This window comes from Anas platyrhynchos, chromosome Z (genome assembly GCF_047663525.1).
Source record: "Anas platyrhynchos isolate ZD024472 breed Pekin duck chromosome Z, IASCAAS_PekinDuck_T2T, whole genome shotgun sequence".
Lineage (NCBI taxonomy): Eukaryota > Metazoa > Chordata > Aves > Anseriformes > Anatidae > Anas > Anas platyrhynchos.
The window spans coordinates 22,800,107-22,826,670 of record NC_092621.1 but is presented as its reverse complement, the minus strand read 5'-3'; the positions used below and the strand labels follow the sequence as shown (position 1 = coordinate 22,826,670).

Sequence of the window (26,564 nt, the reverse complement as noted above, 5' to 3'; positions counted from 1 at the left end):
CATTTAGGTCTGGTTTTACAGCAGATACTATTTGCTATTATTAAAAAAAAACCACATATATATATACATATTTGTAAATAGATACACACACAATAGACAAGAAAACGATCTCAACCCAAGCAATTCTGCTGAATCATATTTCAGATGCTTTCAGTATTTCCTATTATTGTATATACTGTCCTTTGCAATACAGATTTTAAGAACTCCTTTTCATCTATTTAAACAATTTTCATCGTGCTTATAAGTCCTCTCCTTTACACTCAGTTTTCAAAAAACCTTGAAATGCCACATCTGCACATAACTTTCCTTTATTAAATTTCTGCATTGAAAGCTTCTTAGTATATACAAGAACATATCTCTGATGACAACATACAATGGGAAAAAAAAACAAAACAAAACACCACAGACTTACTTGGTACATGCCACGTGTGTAATGACATCTCTGTGCATGTAACTGCGTTCATACATCGAAGCACATGGTAGATTTTCAAGATAGACATGTTCAAATTCAAGGACTAAACAAAATAAAAGGAAAATCAGGAAGTGTATTTTATGAATGTTTTTATGAAAAACTTTCATTAAGCTTCTGTTCACCATCATTACCTTTGAATACCTCTCATTCCCAATTTTAATAAAGAGAACATTAGGACTTTGTGCAAACATAAAAGGGATTTCCACTCTGGCTTTGTGCTCAGAGTTCTTGATTCTTGGTGGATTAAAGCCACTCAAAGCCTTCTTTTACCTTTACAGGTGCTCCCCTTTAAGGTTATTTTAAAGGGGAGCACCTTTAAGGTTACCTTAAAGCCAGTTACCCTGGCTTTCTGAATACGTAGAAAGAATTTCAACACAACTTTTAAAGGCCTGCCAGGACACAGAAGATCAACCACAGCTCATTTTTCTTCCCAAAAGGACAATGGCCTTGTCCTACAAGAAGGGTTCTGTAGGTACATCAGTGATAAACGGAAGGCTAGCGAACATGTGGGCCCTCATGAAGGCAGTGTGAGACCTGTTTAGCTGGGACATGGAGAAGGATGAGGCACTCAGTGACTTGTCCCCAAGCACCACGTCCAACCTCTCCTTGAGCACCCCCAGGGACGGTGACTCCACCACCTCCCTGGGCAACCCGTCCCAGTGCCTGACTGCTCTTTCTGAGGAGAAATGTCTCCTCATTTCCCACCTGAACCTCCCCTGGCACAACTTGAGGCCATTCCCTCTGCTCCCACCGCTGGCTACCTGCGAGCAGAGGCCGACCCCAGCTCCCCCACACCCTCCTCCCAGCCCCATCCCTGCAGCTGCCCCTCACCTCTCCTCTTCTTCGCCTGCGCCGCCTCCCCCGGCAGCGGCCCGACCCAGCGCTCCCCATCTTCCTCCCCCTCCTCCTCTTCCTCCTGCTCCTGCTCCCCGCCCTCCGCCGCCGCCTCGCTGGGCTTCCTCTTGCGCTCGGTCTCGGCGGCCGCCATGCCGGGCTGCGTCACCGCCCCGCGCCGCCCGCCCGCCTCCCTTCCCCTCAGCTCCCGCCCAATCAGCGCCGAGCGCGGGCACAGGCGGGAGCCGGGCCGGGGCAGCGGAGGGAGCCGCGGCGCCATGGTAGTGGCCGGGGGGGTGGGGGTAGGGGAAGGGGGGCTTCGCCCCTCGGCCGTGGGGGTGAGGGGGTGGGGGGGGCTTCCAGAGCCTAAATGGGGCTCACGGGAAAGGCAGAGGCTTCTCGGTGGGGTTCGTTGCGTTAGGGTTAGGGGGGGTGGTGTTTATGGCGCAGGGGGGCTGTTTGGGTTGGGGGTAAGGAGGGAATTGGAAGTTCTTCCCTCAGGGGTTGGTGAGGCGCAGGCACGGGCTGCACGGAGAAGGTGTGGGAGCCCCATCCCTGGAGGGGCTCAAAGCCAGGCTGGATGGGGCTTTGGGCAACCTGGGCTGGTGGGAGGTGTCCCTGTCCAAGGCAGGGGGCTGGAACTGGGAGATCTTTGAGGTCCTTCCAACACAAACCAGTCTGTGATTTCTATAACTCACTTGCCTTCAACGGAGATCTCCTGAGCAGTGTGGTCTTTTTGGGTCGTGACAAATTAAATGTGTCATTTGCATCTTTTTTGTGTTCATATTCCTTACCTGTATGTGAAAGACAAAAGCAGAATTTGTGAAATCTTGAAGTAAAAGCATTTTTCCCTTTGGGGGGGAGGGGGAGAGAGGGGAGATTTATATTTAATAAAATAAAAAAATATATTAAATAAATAATAATTGTTTATTTTCCTTCACCAACTAAACATTTCTTAAGAAGATCTTAAATCTTTAAGGAGGAAATTGGTGTATTTACCAAGTTAAAAAAAAAAAAAAGTTTACCTAGTTGTGTACTGCCTGTTTCACCGAGTTGTGTGTTGCCTGCATACGAGGCAAGAAGGAATAACAACATGCCAATGCTTGAATAACAAGAAAGAATATAACATGGCAGGAATAAAAATGCAAAGCTACAGCACAGGTGATGAAACAGCAGAAGAACCCCCCATTTCTGAGGTATGAAGTACAAACAGAAACCTTATCTTACCATACAGAAAAAGGGGAAACTGGATGATACAAGGAGAGATATATGCAAAAAAGAATGACAGTATGATGAATGTAATTTAGAGTTAAAATTAATAGCAGGGTATTAAGGACCACAGATGAATTTAGTTGCTGGTACAGAGAGAGACCTATAGTATCTCCTCAAAACATACACATTTTGTAACTGTAAAAGCTGGTGGGAAAGTTTTGAAGGTCAACAATGTTAAAATCGTTGTAATCATTTAAATGTTTTTTTTTGCTACGTATTTAGAGATATTTATTTCATATCATATTTTCACATTGATGAATTGTATTGCTGAGTAGAGGTCCAGGGTGAAATAGGGATCGGACTTTTGGGGGATGAAATGTCAACACCCTTTAAAGTTTCCCAAGGTTATTTTTTGTTTGTTTTGTTTTTCTTTAACTTCAGGCCCTCTCAGCTCTGCTGCTTTGGCTTTTTGCCGTAAATAAGATCTATTAAAGCTTTATTTCTGTTTGTCTCCTTGCCAATTTCTGGTCTAAGAGAAAAAAAAAAGTCACATCTCAAGACTGCTTAACTTCTTTATTAGCTTTCTGTGGGGGGACTTTGCTGGAGGCATTTCAGAAGTCTTAATAAATTATGTGAGCTAGTTCTCTTTCATGTTGTGGAGACATTCCAAGACTGTTAAGAAGATAATGATTTTCCTTTGCAACAACTGTACTCGTTAGACCTTATCAGATCACAGTGATCCAGATTTCTTAGTGTTCTGTTTTTAATTATTGATGCAACAAATTTGCCAGGAAGGCTTAGCAGAGGTATTGCTACTTTTCAGTTTTGTAGAATACTGTCAGTGTTCAGGGAGAGATTATGATTATTTAATTTTTTTTCTTATTCACTCTGCTATGGCATTCTTGAGCTTTGGAAATGCTATTTGAGTATTTCACTATTTCAAAATTATTTTTTTCAGCATATTTTTCTGTGATCCCTCACTTTTATTCTGAAGAAGAACAAAAGGTTGAATTTCTGCATCGGAAGATGATGGAGACACTTATTTCTTCTTTGTGTGTTTATTAATGCTTCTTTTTAATCTTTACCTATTTGGTGGCCTTAGTGATCCACTTAAATACTTTAAAAAATGTCCTGCCTCTTAAAAAAAAATTCCCTTTGAGTGCCAGTTTGGCCTTTCTGTTTTTTTCTCTTACTTGCTATTGTCACTTAATGTCTCTCTCTCTACAGACTTAATTGGGATCACATTTTTAAATATGTATGTGTTTCTATTTAACCCAACCATCTCTCAAACTTTATAACTTAACCCTTGATGCTTGTCTGCTGGCCATCCATGCTCTCTTTATTTAGTTGCCTGCATATCTTTCAGGTTCTTTTGTTGTTTGTTTTCTTTCTAGCAACCCCCAGGACACTTGAATTCCAAATCTTTTTGTTTAACATCTGGAAAGTGTCCTTAGGAGAAATAGATTAGGACACTTACTGTAAGACAGAGCAGAAGTAACTATCCTTAAGAGCTTTGTGGATGTATGAAGAAAAGTATGGCTTTGAAGATACGCACTTATTCTACCATTGTATCTTTATTTAAGTTGTCAGGAAAAACAAAAAGAGCAAGAACACGCAGATGATCCAAAGCAGTTTTCAAAATTCAGGTCTTTGTGATTCAATTAAAAATGTTTTTAGTGTTCTATTTCAAAACCTTGCTACAATATTAAAGCTAATTGATGTTACTAAATAATTAGGTTCTGTCTAGAAATACTGGGGAGTTAACTAAAAACTTCTGTACTCAAAGGGATTGCTCTGGTTCGTGTTTGACCTAACATAGGTATGATTCAGTCATGTGTTAATAACGATTGTTGATCTGCATATTAACTACTAGATTTGCTTGTTAATAGACTGAAGAATCAACTGCATCAGGTGCTGTAGATGCCAGGGAGGAACTCTTGAATGAATGTGAGAGTATCTGGAGTCAGATGGAAGAGGTATGTAAATCATGAATATTGGATCATATTTGTTGTTAACTGTACCGAGCATTTTTTGTTATTTCCTCTTCCTTCATTGTATGCTTACTGCACCCCTTCCAAAGAAACAACAACAACAAAAGGAAGAAGACCTTCAAAAAGGCCAAAGGTAGATGTGCTGGCAGGAACGAAGACTGCTTTGTGGTGTCAATATTTGTTTACAGTGTGCTGATTTAGTTAAATGTTTAGTGGGAGTTAAATACTTAATAGAATGGGAGTACGTATTAAAACTAGGGGAAACAGAAAAAATAGTTCTATTCTGGTAGTATCTTTACACTGAGACTGAGATATTTCTGAGCCTCTTTCTCCTCCCAATGTTTCTTTCCTTTAAGACCCTCAGTACTTGTGAACCGTAACTGACTCCCACCTTGCATGAGGTTTCCGTTAGCATACACTCGTGCAAACTGATGGTTACATCCTTAATCATAAAATTTATCTCTCTTGACAGACAATCCAATATGCTAATGATAACATTTTAAAGCAAGTTGTTTTTATTTGCTTTTTTTTTTTACTTAGGCCAATCCCAGCAAAGATAAACTTGTAACAGCTGTGAGCAAACATTATGCATTCTATAAGAGTCTGCTGAGTTTACTGAAAACTCATGTTCAAAGTTATATTTTGAGTGTCTTAATTGCTTCATTTGAGTTTTAGATAGTTTTTATGTACCACTTATTTGCTTGTGTTTTTACGTTATAATTTCAAAGCATTAAAGTATCAGAAACTGATGTAAGAATACTTCTCATAATACTTTAGTATAACTAAGTACATACAAACCACGATTCATAAATTGCACAGAATTAGATTTTAAAAGGATAATGTGATTTTATTTGCTTCTATGTGTAAACCTAACACTTTTCATGTTATTAAGAATTTAGAACAATGCATATGTTAATACTGAACAAGTGGCAGGGAATCCTGTACTAGGAAGGTTTCTGAAATATTGTCGTAGGTTATCAACAGAAGTTTTGCTTGGTACCGTTTCCAAGGTTGTGAACTTTCTTTGAGAGTTTCAAATTAGAGGAGAAAACAAAATGTTTATTTTTAATTTCATTGAAAAAAAAAATCTCTTTCCCAGCATGACCACGACAATTCAGGAAGATGATAACGTGTGTTATATGCAAGGGATGTTGCATATGTTGGATGGAAGTGTTAAGCACCCAAGGTGTTTAAAGAGCTGGCTGACATCATCGCAGGACCGGGACCTCTCTCAATTATTTTTCAATGATCTTGGGAATCTGGAGAGGTCCCAGTAGACTGGAAGCTGGCAAATGTTGTCCCAGTTTTCAAGAAGGGTAAGAAAGAAGACCCTAGCAATTACAGGCCTGTCAGTCTCACGTCAGTGCCTGGTAAAATTACGGAGAAGAAGATTCTTGAAGTTATTGAGGCGCACCTGGGGGACAATGCAGTCATTGGTCCCAGGCAACATAGGTTCATGAGGGGTAGGTCCCACCTAACAAATTTGATTTCCTTTTATGATAAGATCACGCATCTAGCTGACCAAGGGAAACCAGCTGATGTGATCTTTTTGGACTTCAGCAAGGCTTTTGACACAGTTTCCCATAGGATCCTACTGGACAAAGTGTCTAGCATACAGCTAAATAAAAACATCACACGATGGGTGAGCAATTGGCTGACAGGCAGGGCTCAAAGGGTTGTGGTTAATGGGGCTGCATCTGGCTGGCAGATGGTCACCAGTGGGGTCCCTCAAGGCTCCATTTTAGGGCCAGTCCTCTTCAATGTCTTTATAAATGATTTGGATGTTCAGCCCGGAGGAGGCTGAGGAGGGACCTCATCGTGGTCTACAACTTCCTCACGAGGGGCAGTGGAGAGGCAGGTGACCTATTCTCTGTAATCACGAGTGATAGGACCCATGGGAATGTTGTTAAGCTGAGGCAGGGGAAGTTCAGGCAGGACATCAGGAAGAAGTTCTTAACCAAGAGGGTGGTTGCACACTGGAACTGGCTCCCCAGGGATGTGGTCACTGCACCAAGCCTGAATTTAAGAAGCGATTGGACTGTGCACTTCACACGGATTTCAAAGAACCACTTAGTAATTCTGCTTAGTAGAGTGCATCCTGTGCTGTCCTGGAGCAGAATGAATTGCTGACAGTTACAAAACAAGAAAGAGTTTATTTAGCAGGTGACTTATGCTAAAGCCTTGGATAGCTGTGGTGACCTGAACTTAGTCTTGGTATACATCCCACTGCAGTCAATGTGAGCTGATACACTGCACTCCAAAAAGAAACAAAAACAAAACAAACAAACAAGAACACCTGAAGTGTACAGTATATTGCCCTACTAAATGAGGTGAAACAAATGGGTATTATAATGTGATATCTCTATTTGGAAAGCTAGAATAGTAGCACTTGTGCTAATTCCCAATCCAGCCTTGTCCATGACTATCATTTTTTCCCAGTTTCTCATGCTCTCTATCTGTTCAGTATCTTTCTCCATGCCAACTTTTCGCTTTTAACTTGCCATTTTCCTGAAATCATACATCCTCTTATTGTTAGCTGATGGTTTTCTACTTTTCAATTCAAGTTCTACTTTTCTACTGCAGTATGGTTTCAAAATATTTGCTGTTCTGGGTCAAATTCCAAGGGACGTGGTAAGAGCCAAGTAAAAGCTTTTTTTCTTATAGTAAACAGTTTTTGTTGGGATTTCTAAACATCTTATTTCTTTGCTGCAAAAGGCACGAGTGAGTAAACATTTTCTGTCTTTTGTTTGTTTTTTACCCAGTGTCAGAGCAAGATAACACTTAAAAGAGCAGAACCACTGACAGAATCAGATGCCGAAGTAAGACTTTTTTTATTCTTCACAAAATATTTGTTTTTTCTCTAATGAAATGGTGTGCTTCCAAAAAGAAAATGAAGGAAATGAAATTATCTTCACTTATGCTCTAAAGTTGGCAGCTTTACTCTTATTAACTTTGAGACTTTATTTTGAAGTACATTAGTGTCCAGCAAACGCTGAAAAGTTGTATTTATGTATAGCAAAAAGGTTACAAGCAGTCCTGTATGTACAACCTGATGTATGACTAACATAAGGAGCAAATCATTGGACATTATTTTTAAAACTATATCTCTTTAGTTTTACTCTGGAAATTTGTTTTCGGAAACTTTGTGGATATCATTAGAAAACTGATATGCTTGAATTAGAAATTATTAGAGTGATGTTGAGTGCATGAACATGAGCTCCTATATCCTGAAATTTTGAGGAACATGGAAAAAGGCAGTGTTGGCTCACTGTTTAGTTGCTTGTAAATTCTTAATACAAACTTTTAAAATGGAATTTTTCTGTGGACCCTAAATTTGGAAATATACTGGATGGTGAGTGAAATACATACATTTTATAAATCTTTATCTTACAGGACTTTGGTAAGTATATTCAGATAGTTCATTCAATATATTTGAATGATTAACAGAAATGGGTTATTTTTTTCAGAGATGTATTCGTAGAACACATTCAGATATTGAATTACTAATGTATATCTCTTGCTACTAATAAACTGTGTTCTAAACTGTTATTTAATCAGAATAAATAATAAGTAAAGATGGATATTTACATCCATACAATACAATCTTTCTTCTTACAGGACTAGATAAAATCCTAACAGTAGAAATAATTCTTGTATTATTTTCATTGGGTGTAGGCACAGAGTTATGCTTCTTTCCAGCTTTACTGTAGTGCACCTTGTATACTGGTAATTGTGCTTTGTAAAAGCCTTGTAATTAATACTCAAACTTTGAAGATGTGCTTTTCTTAAAAACCCTTATAGCAAGACAATGATTAAATGGAGTTGCTAGGATGTATTGTACTTCATGACAGAAAAGGGGAGGAGAGGAAAAGGTTATGTTGGACCCTCTGTCAGCAATTTTGTTATGATCTTATTAAATCCCTAATATAGGCACTTCTATTTTCATTGTAGCTGGCAAAGAAGCTGTGGGTTTTTTCTTGCTCTTGACCTTGTCACTGATGTTCACTTCTTAATCACCTCAAGATCATAATCTTGCAATGTACTCCATGCAGTTTTATTCTATAAGCTTGAGTCTATTCTACAATGTCATGGCTTCCTTACTGAGCAGTGTATTTTGCTGGGAATATACATGTGCATAGGGTGTGAGGGAGGCACCTGATATGAATACTGGCTTTATCTCTTTGTCTGTTGAAGAGTGCTTGATTTACAGCTGCTGAAAGGTAGTGTTGTATATCTGATGTCCAGTTACTGGAGCAACCAGAACACTTTGTACATCCTTTTTATGAAGTTGAAAAGATGAAAGAGCAGAGTGATGGTATTGTCAAGAGTGGTGCTCCAGAATTACAAAAGAGATTGCCACCACCTGATGTACAAAATAAAAAACATCTGTATGGTAGTTTATTTCTTTCAGTTTGATTTTTTTTTTGTTGTTGTTGTTGTTTTGCTTTTCCCCATTCTTCCTAATATTTTAAAAGGTTGTCTTTTAAAGATGTACTTCTCAAAGTTATTTTCAAAGTTATTTTGAGTAGTGAAAAGCAACATTTATGTTTTTGATTCTTGATATATCTATTATGAGATCTTGCCTGATGATTCTTAGCACTTTTTTTTTTCCTCTTTCCTTCGGTCAAGAAAAAGCTAAATGCAACCTGCAGTGCCTTTTACTGAATGCATTGAATGCTTGACTACTTGTTGCATTTCAATGAAAGGTTAACTTCCTATCAGACATTGTATGATACATACATATGATAACACATATTACATATAGGTGTATTTGAAGGAAAATAAAAGGTGCAGTCCCCAGCTTCAGGAAATGGAATAGTAACACATATATTCTTTCTCTAAAGCATAGTAAACTAAATGCATTTAATTTAAACTAAGTACATTTTTTACGGAATCTGTGGCTGTTTATTTTTTGTGGTTGTTTTGTTTTTCAAAAACTATCTTGAACCGATGTGTAGTCTTATTGCTGCTATATTTTCAGTGGTTACAGTGAGCCAGAGTAGTAGTCCAAAACATTTTTTCTTGAGTCCGCAAATGGAGTTTTGATAGGAGATGTATTTGACTACTGGTTGTCTGTGTTGTTTTTTTATGTTTTGTTTTTTTTTTTAAGACATTCTTTTATTTAGTCATCACACCTATCAGTGTCAGTCTACTTAACCTTACGTGTGTATCAACTATGCATCTAAGATGTAATGAGGGTGTGAAATACAGTGGCTTCCAGTGGCTCATCTTCAGTTGTGGTGACTGTCAGATACTGAAGAGAAAGTTAAGGGGAAAAATACCAATTCAGGGTACTTCTGATCTCCAGCTTTTGAAATGAGAATGAAAACATTTCTTGATTACTGGAACTGGCTTTTTTAATCCTCTTGAAGGTATAAATGGTATATTCCAATAGGTGCTCTTTTGTTGTGTGTGGTGTTTTTTTTCTGAATAAACCTAATAAATTAATTTTTATCCCAGTCAATCTTATTCTACTCTGGAACAATTCAACACACTTAAAGAGATCCTTAATTTCTTGTTATACAGATTTCCTTGTTAATGATGCGAATGAAAGCTTTAACAGTGGAGTTTAGTCAATGGCAAATAAGAAGTCCTGAATGTAAGTAGCTGCTTACATGTAAGGCTGACTCACATTAACTTTTGCAAGGTCTTTTATCTAAGCATCTTAGGCCATGTATGTTTTTCTCATTGTATTATAAGTCATGTATGTCTTGTTGTATTACCATGCTAAACTAGTTAAAATATAACATTTCCCACCATAGCATGTATGTTTAATGTATAGTTATTATGCCATATTGTTTTATCGTTTTGGTTCCTCTCAAAGCAAGGTCTACTGCTATTTATGATTCTGGACAAGAATGCATAGTTCCTGGCACTGTCAGTTAAATGGGGAATAATTGTTAGCATATTTCCTAAAATGTCTTGCACCAGATCACGAAAGTTCATTATCCTGTCATCCTTTTTTTTTTTCTTTCTGTGATTGTTTCACAGAAGCACAGAATCATGGTTTGGGTTGGGAGGGATCACCAAGTTCCAACACCCTGCAGGGACACCTCCCTCCAGGCCAGGTTGCCCAAAACCCTGTGAAACCTGGCCTTCCAGAGATGGCACATTCACAGCTTCTCTGGGCAACCTGTGCCAGTGCCTCACCACCCTCTGAGTAAAGAACTTCTTCCATATATCTAATTGAAATCTGTTTTCTTTTAAAGCCATTCCCCCTTGTCCTATCAATACATTCCCTGACAAAGAGTCCCTCTCCTGCCTTCCTGTAGGCCCCCTTTATGTACTGGAAGGTTGCTATAAGGTCTCCCCCAAGGCTTTTCTCCACCAGGCTGAACAACCCCAACTCCCTCAGCCTGTTTTCATGGAGAGGTACTCCAGTCCCTTAATAATGCTCATGCCCCCCCCTTGGGGGGAGTCCTGAGGGACTCTACTCATCACGGGTCTACACCTGGACATTGAGCTATTGACTGCAACTCTTTGAATGTGACCACCAAGCAAATTCCTTACCCGCAGAGTGGTCATACAATCTAACTCATCTCTCTCCAATTTAGAGGCAAGGATATTGTCCAGGGCAGTGTTAAATGCTTTGCACAAGTTCAGGTAGATGACACCTGTCACCTTTCATATTTCTCCCCCATTTCTTTAATTTGTACTTCCTTTTTAGGACAGAACTACTTTAGTAAATGACTAGTTCTGTCGTCTTGCTGTCATAAAAGAGGCTGATGTATTTTTAATCATTCCAAGTGTGGCTAAATACCGAACTGTAATTTGTCCAGACATATTTTTATCTGTACTTCCTTTTTTTTTTTTTTTTTCCTCAGTTAATTTTGTACAGAAGTGTGCTTTATTATAATTTACTAGCTGAAACCTTGAAGTGAACTTTTAATGGTAAACCCACTACTCTGTTTTAAAATACCTGAAATACCTGACCCCTTTAGATCCAAGCTAGATAAAGAGGTAGAAACCCTTTTAATTTATTGCTACAACACAGGAATCAGGCTGACTTAGTGATCCTAAGAAACACAAACCACTGAGACAAGTGGTAGGTCTCGCAGTTGTTCAGCGTATCTGTCAGAACAAACAGATTTCTCAGTTCTTCCAAATGCCTTCTGTACGTAAGCATCAGTGCTAAGTGACTCGGCTCTGTTTTAAGGCTGGTGTGACCAGAGAATGTGAAAGTAACCATGCAGTATCTAACTGATTAATCTGCTCTTTCAGATGTCCCATTTAGAGACTCATAAGACAGTTTACACTGCACTGTCACTAGTATTTGTTAGCATCCACATGTCAAGGACCTGTTAGCTCCTTTCAGCCTAATAACACTTGTTCATTTATCTTTAAATGCATACGTTGGCTCAACTCTTTTGAATATTTAAATGCCAGACGAGTCTTGGTCTTCCTAACATTCCTAGCGTTTTGGAAACACAATGTAGACAGCAAATGGTGATTTTCAATACTCTGGTCACACTGGAATGTGTTTCTAGGTGAACATTAAAGTCACTTCTCTAGCTTCTTTTCAAAGCTCAGGTAACTGCTGCATAGCATATGAACAAGTAATAGGAGCTAGAAAAAATACAAATGGTTCTCTTTTCTTATAAATAGATGCTGTTTTTCTGTTGGAATAAATTTATAGTTCATGTGCTTTGCAAGCCTGTAAGAGTAGTCAGCCTCAAATGTTTCTTAGAGTAGAGGTATGTAGACCAAAAGTATGACATTGAATAAATTTAGGAAATACTGGTTCTTGGCTGCTGTTCATGAATAAGCTGCTGGCTGAAAGGAAATGAACTGAAAACACTTTCATTTTTATCTGGATAAAATACCTGGAGATGTTAGGTTCCTTTACTAAAACGTGCAATTATTTTAAACTTCAGGCTATTTGTTTAAAAATATTCTTGGGGCTTGACCTGTTTTTATTGGCTGGCTGAGTTGCTTCACTCAACCATTCATACTTGTTCCCAGGTGATAAGATTTATTATTAGAAATCTTAGTTTTATACTGGAGAGATTATCTATGCATATTATAGTACAAATAATATCATTCTGCAGACAAAGCTTTGCCTTTTTGGCTACTTTTTTAAGAGGAGAAAAAAAGAAGCTGCTGCTAAGAATTTAAATAGGGTTACAGTGGGTGTATGAAAATGGAGGGTCTACTGTGCTTACATGTTTCATGTTCTTCATGGCTTCTTTCTACCTTGTTCTGGTTTATCTACTACAGGCAGCTCAGCACCACACATCTGCTTGCTCACGTCCCTGGGTGGGATAGGAGAGAGAACTAGAAAGGTAAAAGTGTGGGAACGCATGGATTGAGACAGATGGCATGCTAGGTAAAGCAAAGCCTTATACAGAAGCAAAGCAGAACAGGGAATTCATTCACTACTGCCTATCAGCAGGCAGGTGTTAAGTCACTTCAAGAGAAGTAGGGCTCATTAGACGTAAAGGTTTCTTGGGAAGACAAACTCCATTATTCTGAGCGTCCCTCCCTCTTTCTTTTTCCCAGTTTTTATTCTGGAGCATGTTGTGTGATGTGGAGCATGTCTTTGGCCATCCTGGACCAGCTGTCCTGGCTATGTCCCCTCCCAGCTCCTGGTGCACCCCTAGCCTCCTTGCTGGCAGGGCAGCATGAAGAGCTGAAACATCCTGGGCTCTGTGCAAGCATGGCTCTGCAGCAATGGAAAACATCAGTGTGTTATCAGCACTTTCCAGGACAAATCCAAAACATAGCATCATATGAGCTGCTACAGAGAAAATTAACTCTATCCCAACCAACACCATGACATACCTATTGTTTGTTTTGAAGGAGGAATCACTTGATTGAAAACACTGAATTAATCTAAATAGGAGTAACAGAAATTGCTAATTGCTGATGTGGCATGAATGTCAGGCTGACTTGTTACTTTGGATTTTTTTTTCAGTAATGGTTAGCTTATTTCTTGTAAATGAGGGCCTGTCACAGTATTTCAATTTAAGCCTTATTTTCAGAGGTTATAACTTAGCAATTTTACATTTCTTTGGGCACAGTATTGGCAAATACATGCTCACTATACAGGGGGGTGAAGGGGAAGTGTTGAATGGGTTTCTTCAAATATGACAATGAAAGGAACTCTAATGTGGGTATAACTCAACATGGAATGTTATCATCTGCACATAGGATATTCATGTCATTAAAAAAAATATTGGTCTAATAAAAACAGCACAGATTACTGCCTCCTACAGTTCTTAAACATGAGCTCAATATGGGAGTGCTATACTCATATTTTGAGATTTAGAGACAATAATTTTCACAGGCAAAATTTTATTCTGAGATGTAATTTGTCTGTATTTTGAGCTCACTGGTTTGAATGATTTCTTTTTAATCACTGAACAAATGCTGCTTAAGATTACTAATACAAGGATTCTCAAAATTTATGGAGAATGTAAAACTACTATAAAATTATCAAAAATGTACTTTTAGAAATTAATGGAATCCACTGTATTGTATTTAGGAAAAATGCTTTTATGAGAAGTTAAATCTTTTTCATTTTTGTTACAGGATAATTTTTTTATTGAAGTAGAATCATAGAATGACTTGGATTAGAAGGACCCTTAAGGACCACCCAGTTCCACCCCCCTGCCATGGGCAGGGACACCTCCCACCAGCCCAGGCTGCCCAAAGCCCCATCCAACCTGGCTTTGAACCCTTCCAGGGGTGGGACGTCCACAGCTTCTGTGGGCAAGCTGTGCCAGTGCCTCACCGCCCTCTGAGTGAAGAGCTTATTCCTTACATCTAATTTAAACCTACCCTCTCTTAGTTTAAAGCCATTACCCCTTGTCCTATCACTCCTCTCCTTGGCAGAGTCCAGTCCCAGCTTTCCTGTAGGCCCCATTGAAACTGAAAGGCCTTGCCAGAACCTTCTCTTTTCCAGGCTCAACAACCCCAACTCCCTCAACCTGTTTTCATAGGAGAGGTGCTCCAGCCCCTTGTTCATCCTTTGGGATCCCCCTCAGGACTTGTTTGAATATGTCCATGGCCTTCTTGTGCTGGGGGCCTTAGAGCTGAATGCAGGACTGCAGGTGTGTCTCATGAGAGCAGTTTTAAAATACCTGAATTCCTTGACCCCTTTTAGCTAGATATAGAAAAGAGGTTAAAAAACATTTTAGTTTTTCATTACAATACAGTGAATCCAGTTCACTTAGTGATCCTAGGAAAACACAGTTGGACATCCTGCTGCAGCTGACACTGCTTTGAGTTACAGGGTTGGGCTACAAAATCGCCGGAGGTCCCCTCCAACTTTAACTAGTCTGTGACCCTGTGAAACTGTCATTCTCTGCATAACTTAGATTTGATATTTGCAAACTGTAGGGATACAGACTTCAGAAAATGTGGCCAAACGTTCAGATGAAGTAAGTTTTTATAATGTCATAAAATGAGTTGGCTATGCAATGTAAAAACTAGTGTATGTCAGCTCTCAAAGTAAAATAAAGATAACGCTGATCATTCTCACAGTTCCTTAATTATTTGATGAACATGTATTACAATTAATTTGAAGAAAGGAGGAATTTGATTCCACAAATTGATAATGTTGATGGAATCTTTTCCACCGAAAAATCAGGCTTGCTTATCTTGAAGTACGTACTTCACATCTCACTGTTGTGTACCTGTGCTCATTCATGTATAAAAAAGTAATGCAAAATTGTTAACATGGCACTTTTTTTTTTCATTCCAAAGTGACAGAATATTAGCCTAGCATTTTAAAGGCTACAGGAGTTTCTCTCTAGACAGACTGCTTTTCAGTAAAAACAAACCTATATCACACAGTGCATAAAACTCAATTCATTTTATTTTTCAGTAATTTCAACTAATCCAGAGGTACTGCTAACATTAGGAAAAGAAGAGGTAAGTCTGTTCGTTTGTTAATTGATATCATTTTGTTGAAAAAAATTAAAAACTACAGTTGTTCCCATGGTGGTCTATTGATAAGCTATTGTGTGCGTTTTTTTAGGTGTTGTGGTTGTTCTGATGTTTGTCTCTTCTGAATTATAATTACTAAAATTTCCTTGTTGCAGTGAATGACTTTTTTAAGCCAAAGTTTTCAACGTATTGCATTTCATACTTGGTATAAACTAGCGTAACATTATATGTTACAAACAATTGTTGGTATTCTTAGATCTGGCATTCAGTGCAAATATGTCTTTGAGTTCTACCAAACTTGAAAGAAAGGGCAAATCAGGAATATGTTAGCGGTAGCATTACACTGTGTTAGTTGGACACTGGAATGCAACAGTAGCTGATAATGTTGGTATTTGTTTTTTTTGAAGTACCTTTTGGTTTCCTTCCTCGTAGCAGCTTTCTTCCCTCTGGAATCACTGACAACAGAAAACCCAACTGCTATTAAGAGACAGAGTGAATGTGTTGTTTGGTTACAAACTGATTTGACTGTATTGCTCTAGCACATTTGATCTGATGGTCTGTTTTGTGGCTTGTTTTGTTGAGGGCTCCAGTCTTTTTTCAGGTATCACATACACAGGGCACACTTGCGTCTGTAGAAGAATTTTTGTTTGAGCAGTTTATAAAATAGTTTTCACTGACTGTGAAAGAGGAGGCAAGATACACCCAAATGATAGGTTTTTATTAAAAGGCATAAACTGTTAGAAATATTGCATTTTAGAACATAATGGATTATTGAAAGACCCAGTCTTCCAAGATGCATGTTCCCCGTAATTGGGAGCACATATAGCTTCTGGCTGCAGTATCTTTGTTTCTTCCTCTTTCCTCTCCCATATAGGTCCTTATCATTGAGGGCCATGTAATTCATGTATGCACTTAGTCTTTCTTGCAGCATCTTCATTTTTCAATGCTATACATTTTATATTAGTGCATTTAACATGGATTCATTCTTGCAAACAGCTTCAGTGAGTTAAAAAATGCAGCCCTGCTGCTTTAGGTGTTTTCTCTTCAGTGTTTCTTCAGGTAGGCAGTTCATGTGTATGCTTCATAATCTGCTTCATGAGTTCTTCTGTGAAAAACTCTGTTGTTTTACAGAGCTTCAAAAAGACATCAATGAGCATCTGGAATGGAGACATTTCAAATGGCTCTCAACAGATTTAAAAATAATATATCGCTCTATAGTCTGATTTCTTAAGAAATTACAGATAATATGCCCTCTTCACCTAATATATGAAACCAGTTTTACGGATATAACCTTACGTAGAACAAATACTAGGGACGTGACTGTCTGCAAACTGTAGGTTTATTTTTACTTTTTTACAGTTGTGGAAAGTAAAGGAAGATCTTGAAAAGGTGCTGTTAACAGCTCAGTTAAGGAATAAAAAAATTAAAGAAGATTTTCACAGGTAATACAGTAGTTTGGACTTAAGAATGCCTTTTTTTAAACCACAAATTATTCTTCTGATTGTTTAAGGAAAACTGTATGTATCAGTTGTGCCACTTCCTATTTTTCATGTTTCAAAGAGAGGAGCAGTGGCATGACGAACAGAAGAAGATACTAAATGCTCTTAAAGAAACTGAAAAAAAGATGGAAGAGGATATTGAATCACATTGCCAAAGAAGGTATTGCTATAATATTGAGGTTTTTTGTCTTGAAGAATTTAAATTTCAAGAGAAGCAAGTGAGCAAACAAACTTAAAAAGTACTACTTGTTTTGTAAAATAGATCAAATAATAGGATTATGATTTTGTAACAATAGAAAATAAGCAATTTTTAATTGAGAAAAATTTTAATTATTCTGTTGAGTTTGACGTTCTATTGGTATGTTTTTATTATTATATTGGATACTAGAGCATTCCATAAACTGAAAGATGAATTCTTCAAAGTAAAGGCATATAAGGAAGAACTCTTGAATGCTTTGGGTGCGTTCCTAGAAGAACACTTTCCCCTTCCGGAGAAAGATGTAACAGCTAAAAAGAAAAAAATAGTGAGTATTTTTGAGTGTGTTTTTGTTTTGTTTTCTTAAGTATTGAATTTGTAATGTTCAATTTTTATTTAATTAGATCTTTTTAAAGTTACTGGCAGAGAGTCTTCTGCTATATTTTAAAAAGTAAATAATTATATTCTTACGGCTGATCCTTTATGTTTAATCAACATTTTTCAGCTTGGTTTATATTATCTAAGGCTGTTCCCAGCTGGATATTTTCTTTTTTAATGCATATAGCCTTTACCCAATAAGATTCATAGTGATGTATTGTGTTTCTTGCTGGACTGCAGTCTGTGCCAGATTTGGAAATGGTAAGGGGTTCACTCCAAATCTTTACACTTCTTTTTTTTCTTTTCTTACTGGACTAGGCAAGTGGATTCATATTTTCCTTGGCAAAGCAAATTTTAATTGCCTAACAATGTTTTTGGAACAATAATAGGGACAAGTGTTTATAATTACAGCATAGTTTAGAATGTTAACCATCACTTTCTGTTCAGACAAACTTGGCCAAAAATTATCTTAAACTTTAGGGAAAATAGGCAGTCAGGGAGTATTTTGCATAACAAATTCAAAGTCTGCAGTAAAAATAAACCTTTGACCACTACTATTTGAAAGACTAGTTACAAAATGCTACAGAAAAGATGGGGGTTGAATTGCATTTCAGACACACTTCAGAACACAGAAATAGATTTCTGAATCTAGTTCCATGTTGTTGCAGACAACCACATAATACAATTTCTAGATTATGATTGAGCTTAATTTAAAATTTTGTTGTTGTTGTTAATCCTGTTCCTATTGGAGTTTGGTCTAGTGCCTCAATACTCTGGTTAGAAACTGTCTCCTAATTTACAGTCTAAATTTATTCATGTCTAACACAGATCCATGTATTCTTATGCCAGTATTGTCCTTAGAATTGTTCTTTTTCTTTTTTGTGTTTACTCCTCCTGATGTATTTATAGACGGCAATCTTATCCCCTTTCTTTCTTTGCTTTGCAAATAGAACTAACATAGCTTTCCTGTTCTCTTCTAAGTTTTTCATTTCCTTGGCTTATCCTAATACCCGTTTTCTATATTTGCTTCCTCTAGGATTCATCTTTTGTTGGAATCTGGTAGAAACCAGTATTATAAACAAAATATTACTAGCTCATAATCACCACAAAAACAACAAATTAAACCCTTGTCTTTTTTCTTGCTGTTATTTCTAACTGATGAGCCCTAAGCTTCTATTAAAAAGTATTGGTTTCACTCTGAACTACATACTTAGCACATAGAAATACCAAATCCACCCTTTGAGGCACAATGATTGTCTTTGAAGTCATACACATGTTCCAGTAGTATATTTCAGTTCTTCTATATATCAGTGCCTTCCAGTATCCTGCTATAACTAAATATTGATCATGCCTGCATTTTGTGAAACCATTAAGAAAATGAATTTCAGGGACTTAATTAACAGTCCTCTTTGAATCAGTTATCTCCTCATTTCAGCCTGATCCGTCATCTCCCTGTTTGCTGGTTCTTATTATAGTTTTTCCAGGACATTTCTTCAAGTGCCAATGACTTTCCCAGATGCATTTTAAGCAGTTGTCCTTTTTTTTTTTCACATGGATGTCATTATAATTTATTTTTAAATATATTTTGTATGAGATACATTAGTTCCTTTGCTACCATATATGTGATGTCAGAGAAAAATTCAGGCTGGAAGTGACCTTTGGATTTCTTTCAATCCAACCCCATCATCAAGCTATGGCCAGTTTCAAGGTTGAATTAAGTTGCTCATAGTTATATCCAGTGAATTTTTAAATATGTGAAACAGTGAATTTGTGTGTGTGTTTCAAAATTATGAGGAAGATTTTATTTTATAATTTCTCACCCCGGAGCAAAACTCAACTCCTTGAATTTTCTCAGCCTTTGTTATACAGATCGTCAGAACTTATTAGTTATACCACCTTTATCTCTTTTCCATGCAATTTTCCTTATTAAAATGTAAAGTAAAAAGGATCGCCCAAGGTCTTTGGGATTAATCTGCCCTTTCCCACCTCACAGAAGCTCACTTTCTACCTTTTATGATTTTACTTCAAAGTAAAAATTTATGTTGATATATAAAATATAATAAGATAAGTCTTACATTGGCTTAATTTTATTTATACCTTTGTTGAGTTCATAAATACAGTTTATTTTCTGATCCGTCCTTTGATTGATTTATTTATTTATTTTATTTCTGGTCCTTGTGAATTCATAGCTGCTTTATCTTTAAACTCAGTTGGATCTCCCTGGCTCAGCTGCTGGTCCCCCCGATCTGCATCTAAGTGATTAACTGTGAAGGCTGGAGAGAGCCATTTTCCCCTATGTTATTTGCCTGAATGTGTCAGAAATACAAATTGTCTGCATTAGCAATAGAGTGGTGCTAGGTGGGTTCAGAAGAACTCACTGATAGCATCTCTCACCAGCTTGGTGCAGCGCTCTTGAAGCACCTAACTCTCAACTCTGCGTGTCAGTGGTTTTCTTTCGCATCATGGGTGCTTCCTGTGCTCTCAGTAGTTCTGTGTGACTGAACGTGCTTATGGGGCTGACAGCAACGTGAGCTGCTGTGAACCTCTTCTGGTTCCACCCTCCTTTTACCAGACATCAGCACCTGGGACTGGGAGCAGGCAGGAAGACTGAATCAGTTAGCTTTTGTTGCCACAGGCTGACACCTTTGGTATAGATATGGATTGAAGTAAGAATTATCTTGCATTTTAAATCTTAGACATAGGGAGGTATACTAAATTATTTAAGATTAAATGTAACAATTTGAAAGCACATCTTAATTACTTTAATAATTTATTAAAGTATTCATTAATTAAAACACCTTGATGATAGCTTCTTGGTACAGGTACTAAGGAAGCGGACTAGGAAGTGTGCCCTCTAAATTTGTTGCTTCTAAACAGAGAGGGTCTCATGGGTGAAGTGGCAATTGGTGGCTGTCTTGGACATAGTGATCATGGAGTAGTCAAGTTTAAAATCTTTGGTGATAGAGGGAAAACTGCCACCAAACCTTTAACCCTGGATGTGGGAAAAGCAGACTTCAGGCTGCTAAGGGAATTAGTAATGTCCTACAGGAAACTGCCTTTGAAGACAATGGGGATCCATCACTGCTAGTAAATTTTTAAGTACTGTGATATATGGAGAAATAATTCGTATCAAGAAGATGGTTGATATTAATAAAGAAGGGGGAGATGTGGGAGTGTGGCCATGGGGGTCAACAAGCCCTGTGGTTGGTGATAACATCAGGCTCTTAACAATGAAGCCATCAGAAATGTAAAAGAGTTTAGAGGGAATAAAGAAGGGTGATTCAGGAGACCCCTTGCCATCTCGGGTTGCTTGTTCTCCAGCCGTTAAGGCATGGAAGTTGCTGGGGGTTTGCTGTGAGTGGGTAAAGTTGTTTGACCAATGAAAAGTTGTTGGAAAAGGACTGCTGAGGGGAGAAGGGTATAAGAGGGGAGCCTGTCCTCGAGATGAAACGGCAACACGATATAATGAAGTTATGTCATCAATAAAGAAGTAGAAAAAAGGAATGAAAAGGAGCAGGCTAGCAGAATGGAGACCAGGACGGGAACAGGCACATTGATTGCCTCATGAAGATAGGTTCGGCCAGAGTCAGCAAACCGCTCAGAGAAGCTCGTACAGAAAGTTGCTGGAAACAGGTGCACTGGAGCTGGAGAGAAGCTCAAGCTGAGAGAAGCGGAGCCGCGCACACAAGTGCCTCTCGCTGGTAAGCAGTTGCGCATTATGGGGAGTCATACGTCCTTAGGAACAAAGACTGTCCTGGCAACCTTACAGCTTATTCTCCTTATTAACAATCAGACAGTTTATGATCCTGAAATATGGCAACAAATTGATGTCAAGGTGTGGAACTCTGCAACTAAAAACGACAAGGTTGCAGTGGGATTGCTTGGCACCTGGTGAGCAGTCTCTGAGGCCTTGAAGAGCCCTGTGGGACCACAGTCAGACATGTGTGGGTTGCCAGACTGTGAGGGAGCTGCGGGCTTGTTTCCAACTGCTACGCCATCGGCCCCTCTGCTGCTACTGCCATCGAAGGCTTTTGCTGTTACTCCCCCTGGTGACCTAGACGTGCCTTTTGACCCAGACCCTGTTGGCCTTGAAAAGGAGATGGATGTGTTTCCCTTCGATCCGGGAAGAATAGGATACATAAGGCCTGAAGGCAAAGTTGCTTGACAACTTAAAGCGAGACATATTGATCCCATGACTAGCCCTGGGATTCTCCGGTGTTTGTAATCAAGAAAAGGAATGGAAAATGGAGACTGTTACATTATCTGAGAGAAATTAATGAAGTCATGGAAGATATGGGAGCACTTCAACCAGGATTACCAACTCCAACTATGCTCCTCCAGTCATGGACGTTAATAGTATGAGACTCAAAGGATTGTTTGTTACCTTTTCTGACTGCACATATGTATAGGCGTATGTAAAAGCAATGTTCTGTATATTTAGAAAGTTACAAAATGATAGAAGTCAGTCAGGTGGGGCAGAAGGCCAGGTTGGCTGAGCAGGGATCTTCTGAGGCAGAAAAAGAAAGTATGTGGCCACAGGAAGCAAGGCCAGGTGACACTGGAGGACTACAGGGATGCTGTTCACCATTGCAGGGACTAAACTGGGAGGAAAACTGCTGAGGGTAGAAAGTCCTTACAGAGAGAGCTTGACACACTAGAGGGGCTGGGCAATCCTCAACTATATGAAGTTTAACAAGAGTAAGTGCCAGATTCTGCACCTGGGATGGGGCTACTCTGGCTGTATGTACAGGTTGTGGGACAAGAAGCTGGAGAACAGTCCCATGGGATCTGGGGGTCCTGGTTGATGACAAGTTGAACATGATCCAGCAGTGTGCCCTGGCAGCAAAAGGATCAACTCTGTACCCTGGAGTGCACCAGGCACAGCACTGCTAGCTGGTCAGATCAGGGGAAGGGATTGTCCTGCTCTGCTCTGTGCTAGCGTGGCCTCACCTTGAGTACTGTGTGCAGTTTTGGGTATATAAGAAAGACATAAAACTGTTAGTGAGTGTCTAAAGGAGGGCTACAAAGATGTGAAGGGTCTAGAGGGCAAGATGTATGAGTGACTGAGGCTCCTTGGTTTGCTCAGCCCCAAGCAGAGCAGGCTGAGGGGAGGCCTCATGGCGGCCTGCAGCTCCCTCACGAGGGGAGCAGAGGGGCAGGCACTGAGCTCTGCTCTCTGGGGACAGCGACAGGACCCGAGGGAACGGCATGGAGCTGGGACAGGGGAGGGTCAGGCTGGGGGTTAGGGAAAGGATCTGCACCCAGATGGTGGTCAGGCACCCGGACAGGCTGCCCAGGGCAGTGGGCACAGCACTGAGCCTGATGGAGCTCAAGGAATGCTCTCAGACATCTGGTTTGGTGTTTGGGTGGTCTTGTGTGGAGCGAGGAGTTGGACTTGATGATCCTTGTGGGTTCCTTCCAACAGTGAATCTGTGATTCAATGATGCTATGATTAACAATATTAAAGTTTGTGATATTACACTGATAGATTAATGATTTAAATCCTACCTTGTATTTGTATTATAACTAAACAAAGAAGTACATATCTTCAGGTGTTCTGTTCTATGCAATAAGACAGTTGTATTATTTATTTGTCTTAAATTAATTTAAATTAATTAAATCTTTCAGTTATGATATTTCCTGAATATTTAGTTTGGGGGCTTTGTTAATTTGGCTGGTGTGGTTATCTTTGCAGAAAAATTCTGAAGAGCCAGCTACACAACTGATAGCACTGCATGAAATTTTAGAGGTGAGATGGTTTTGTTATATTGAGATTCACTGGATTTTCTACTACTCAGATCTGATCACAATATATTAATAAGATAACAGCATACGACATACAATTAGGATATTTAAAAAGTAGAATGTTTAAGAATGTTACGTTTCTATTTTAATTCCTGTAAAATTAAACCCTCAAATTTTTACCAAAGTCTTGGCAGTAGTTTAAAAAATGTATTTTCTGTTTGATCTGGAGAATGATTGATTATCCCTTACTTTTTTATTTTTTAGTGTTTATCTTAAAGAACTTTTATGAGCCTTAGTGGTTCATGTGAGGGAACCAAATACTTTGGTTAAGAAAAAAAAAATCAAATAGTTCCATTTCATGCTCTGTTTTATACCATGTTAATACAAGTATTTCTGAAATGCAGTACAGTTAACAGTTAGAGAACTAAGGAATATATATAGTCTCTTGTATTAACTGGGCTATAGGATTTCATATGAGGAAATTGGTGAGTGATTCATGTATTAATGTATATATATTATTCATGTATAATCTATTAGATTAAGTATGCTAACACTGATTAGTGTGTATTTTTCATTTTGATGTAATTTACGATCTTGAATTGCAAAGCATAATTCTAAAGGAGCATTAAATATCTTTTCACTAGCATTATTCCTTCTTGTCTTAAATGTAATTTCCTATTCCTCCTCCATCCTTACTCTACAAATGCTTTTAAGCACCCTCCCTTCCCTAGAATTAGAAAATAAAACAATTTTGGAAGGGTGTTTTCTTTTTTTGTTTGTTTTGTTTTGATTTTTTGAGGGAAAACTTGATGAATAACAACACTCTGGTGTTAAGATGGTATGATCTGGTCACTATGACATTGTTGTACTTTAGTTTAAAGCCCAGACAGTGAATTGGTACTTATATCATCAAAATCATTTTACATGCCTCAAGTATCTCAGTGTGCCTATTAATGCCAAATTAGGCAGACTTTGAAAACAAATCAGAATTTGAAATAGGCACGTTCCTTACAGAAATCAAATTTTAAAGCTCTTTTAATGCTTTAAAATTGTCCTTACTTTTCTGATAATATTAATCTCTTTAAAATATGAACACATCCAAGTAATATCAGATTTCCATTTGGAAGAACATAATAGTTCCAGCAGTTCAGACTTATTCTTAATTTTAACTGTTTTGGCCCAAACTGTGAATGTCCCTTATCTTTCTTTCTTTTTTTTTTTTTTTTTCCTCTCTTGAGCAACTTGGTGCTAGTTTCAAGTGCCTGTTAAATTTCAAAACTGTTTGCTTAGATATAGATAGTAGTTTCTTGAAGAGACAAATTAAAAGTCGTATTTGTATTGTAATTACAGACTTAGGATTTGCTGTTGTGCAAATGTAATAGATTCCCAGAATTACAACCAATTCATGTGTTCCTGCCCATGTCTCCTTAATCCCTATATATGCTTTTTGAATAATAAGTCTACATTTTTTAATAAAGGCTAGGTACATACACTTAAATTATTTAGATACATTAATACCTGCTTCATTAAAGTAGCATAAGATACCCCAGCAAGCTGTAATCTCATTTATCATTAAGCTTCAGAATTTTTATTTCAATAATTTTGTTTTTTTAATAAGCTATAATTTTTAATATATAAATGTAGGGATTTCTTTTTCCTTTTACACAGTTTGAGGATTATTCCTACTGGACTGAGTATTTAGTGAACTAATTTAAGATTTGAAAGATGTTTATAATACAAATGTATGTAAATGGTCATAAAAGGCTGTTTTGCAGTATCAGATGTCAGAAAGGACTAAAACATCCAAAACAGTGTAATTGGAGTAAATATTCAGAATTGGAGCAGATGAATATCAAAGACAAACTGGGATAATTCTTTGAAGTGTTCTGAAAAAAAGGAAGAGTGTTTCTTGTTCTAAAATATCATTAGGTGTTCGGGGAGAGAAATAAAGTCTGTTAATGAAGATTTTGATGCATTTTTTCTTCAGTAGTAAAGAGGAGAGGTGGGCAGAATATTTTGTAGCTGTTAAAACTGGAAAAGCTAGGACATTTACAGTACCTTAATAGAAAGATGTAATGTCTGGGATGAAGAGAGAAAGCACCATGGGATAGGTAAAGTTAAATCATCTGTAAGTATATATTCCAACTGATCAATATTACAGGGGTATGGACATTGTCTTCAAAAACACAAAAAGAACATCAAAACTGGGGTTTTCATTTAAGTCTATTAGCTAACAATATACTTCGATAAAGAAAGAATAAGAAGTAAGGAGTTATCAAGAGGTGCTGATTTTTTCTAAGATGTTTGTCATGCCCAAACAAGATAATAAGAATTTGCGCAATCCACTTATGATATAAGCAGAAAGATTTTGGTATGTAAAAGCAGTGAAACTGTCAAACTATCACAGTGATGTTTAACTTCTCATAGGCATAAAGTTTTTTATTTCTAACACTGCTTACAGTAGGACACAAAATACAGGACAGAAAGTCATTTAAATCTAGGAAGACATTTCTTCTTTTTAGCTTATTAGTGAGAAGACATTTAGGAAAATTGTAAGATGGACATTCTTTTCTTCTAGTCTGAAAAATTGGTGGAGAAAGATTATTTGTTGGTAGTCATTTAGGGTTTTGATATATGTTATTTCCAAACAACTGGCTTTCTCTCTTACTTGATGCTTTTAACCTCGTATTAAAAGATACTGGCTAAAGATTAATTATCTTAGGTTCTACTGTCGTAATGTTCGTATTTTTAGACATTTACAATTACACCATTTAAAATCCAATAAAAATTTTAGATAGATGGTGAAAAACTTAGTCTGAATAAAAGAATTCCAGTTCTAGTTTTTACATCATGTTCTAAATCTTGTACTTTTGGTCTTCCAGAACCTTATAAACACATTATTTACCACACCACATGAACCCTATATAACAGTCGACGACTCATTGTGGCCACCTTATGTTGAGCTGCTTCTGCGATGTGGAGTTGCCCTGAGACATCCAGAAGATCCAAACAGGATACGCCTAGAAGCCTTTCACCAATAGTGTGAAGATTTCTTTTCTTTAAAACAAAGCAAAGCACCAGCCCTCTTCTCAGGAAGACATACTTATGTTTTATGATTAATGTATGTGTTTATATCAGCAACTTGATCAGTAAAGGGGCTTAGTAATCTGTTTACCGTAAAAGTCATATCTTGTATGTGACTATTCTGTGCTTTTTAACTCTTCTCAATTTCATTTAGTATTTCCTTGCACTCTGTTGAATCAAGGTGTGAAGTAACTTGACTTCTTTGTGAACAACATGTTGTTTCCTAGAGGCTTTGCAAATAAATATATTGCTTTTAAGATATA

The 26,564-nt window shown here is 37.9% G+C and overlaps 2 protein-coding genes across 4 annotated transcripts in view; one reads left to right on the top strand and one right to left on the bottom strand.

Annotated features, from left to right (window-relative positions):
• The window catches only part of PPWD1 (peptidylprolyl isomerase domain and WD repeat containing 1), a 13,014-nt gene extending 11,522 nt beyond the window's left edge, over positions 1 to 1,492 (bottom strand). Inside the window, exons 1-2 of the mRNA XM_027446077.3 lie at positions 1,304 to 1,492; positions 413 to 515 (exon numbers count right to left, since the gene is read on the bottom strand). Of these exons, the coding sequence (XP_027301878.2) occupies positions 413 to 515; positions 1,304 to 1,460 (260 nt within the window). The 5' untranslated portion in view covers positions 1,461 to 1,492. The remainder of the gene's footprint in view (positions 1 to 412; positions 516 to 1,303) is intronic.
• CENPK (centromere protein K) lies at positions 1,454 to 26,564 on the top strand. 3 transcript variants are annotated; one of them, XM_027446082.3, is made up of 11 exons: positions 1,499 to 1,587; positions 2,360 to 2,502; positions 4,408 to 4,494; positions 7,272 to 7,328; positions 10,036 to 10,108; positions 15,338 to 15,384; positions 16,759 to 16,841; positions 16,960 to 17,058; positions 17,287 to 17,422; positions 23,168 to 23,221; positions 26,100 to 26,403. In XM_027446082.3, exons 2-11 carry the CDS (start codon positions 2,434 to 2,436, stop codon positions 26,256 to 26,258), a joined length of 864 nt encoding a protein of 287 aa, XP_027301883.1. In that variant the 5' UTR covers positions 1,499 to 1,587; positions 2,360 to 2,433; the 3' UTR covers positions 26,259 to 26,403. The 3 variants fall into 3 exon arrangements, with proteins under 3 accessions (XP_027301880.1, XP_027301883.1, XP_071887138.1); XM_027446079.2 differs by lacking the exon at positions 2,360 to 2,502 and having other exon boundaries at positions 1,454 to 1,587; positions 26,100 to 26,564; XM_072031037.1 differs by lacking the exon at positions 1,499 to 1,587 and having other exon boundaries at positions 2,270 to 2,502.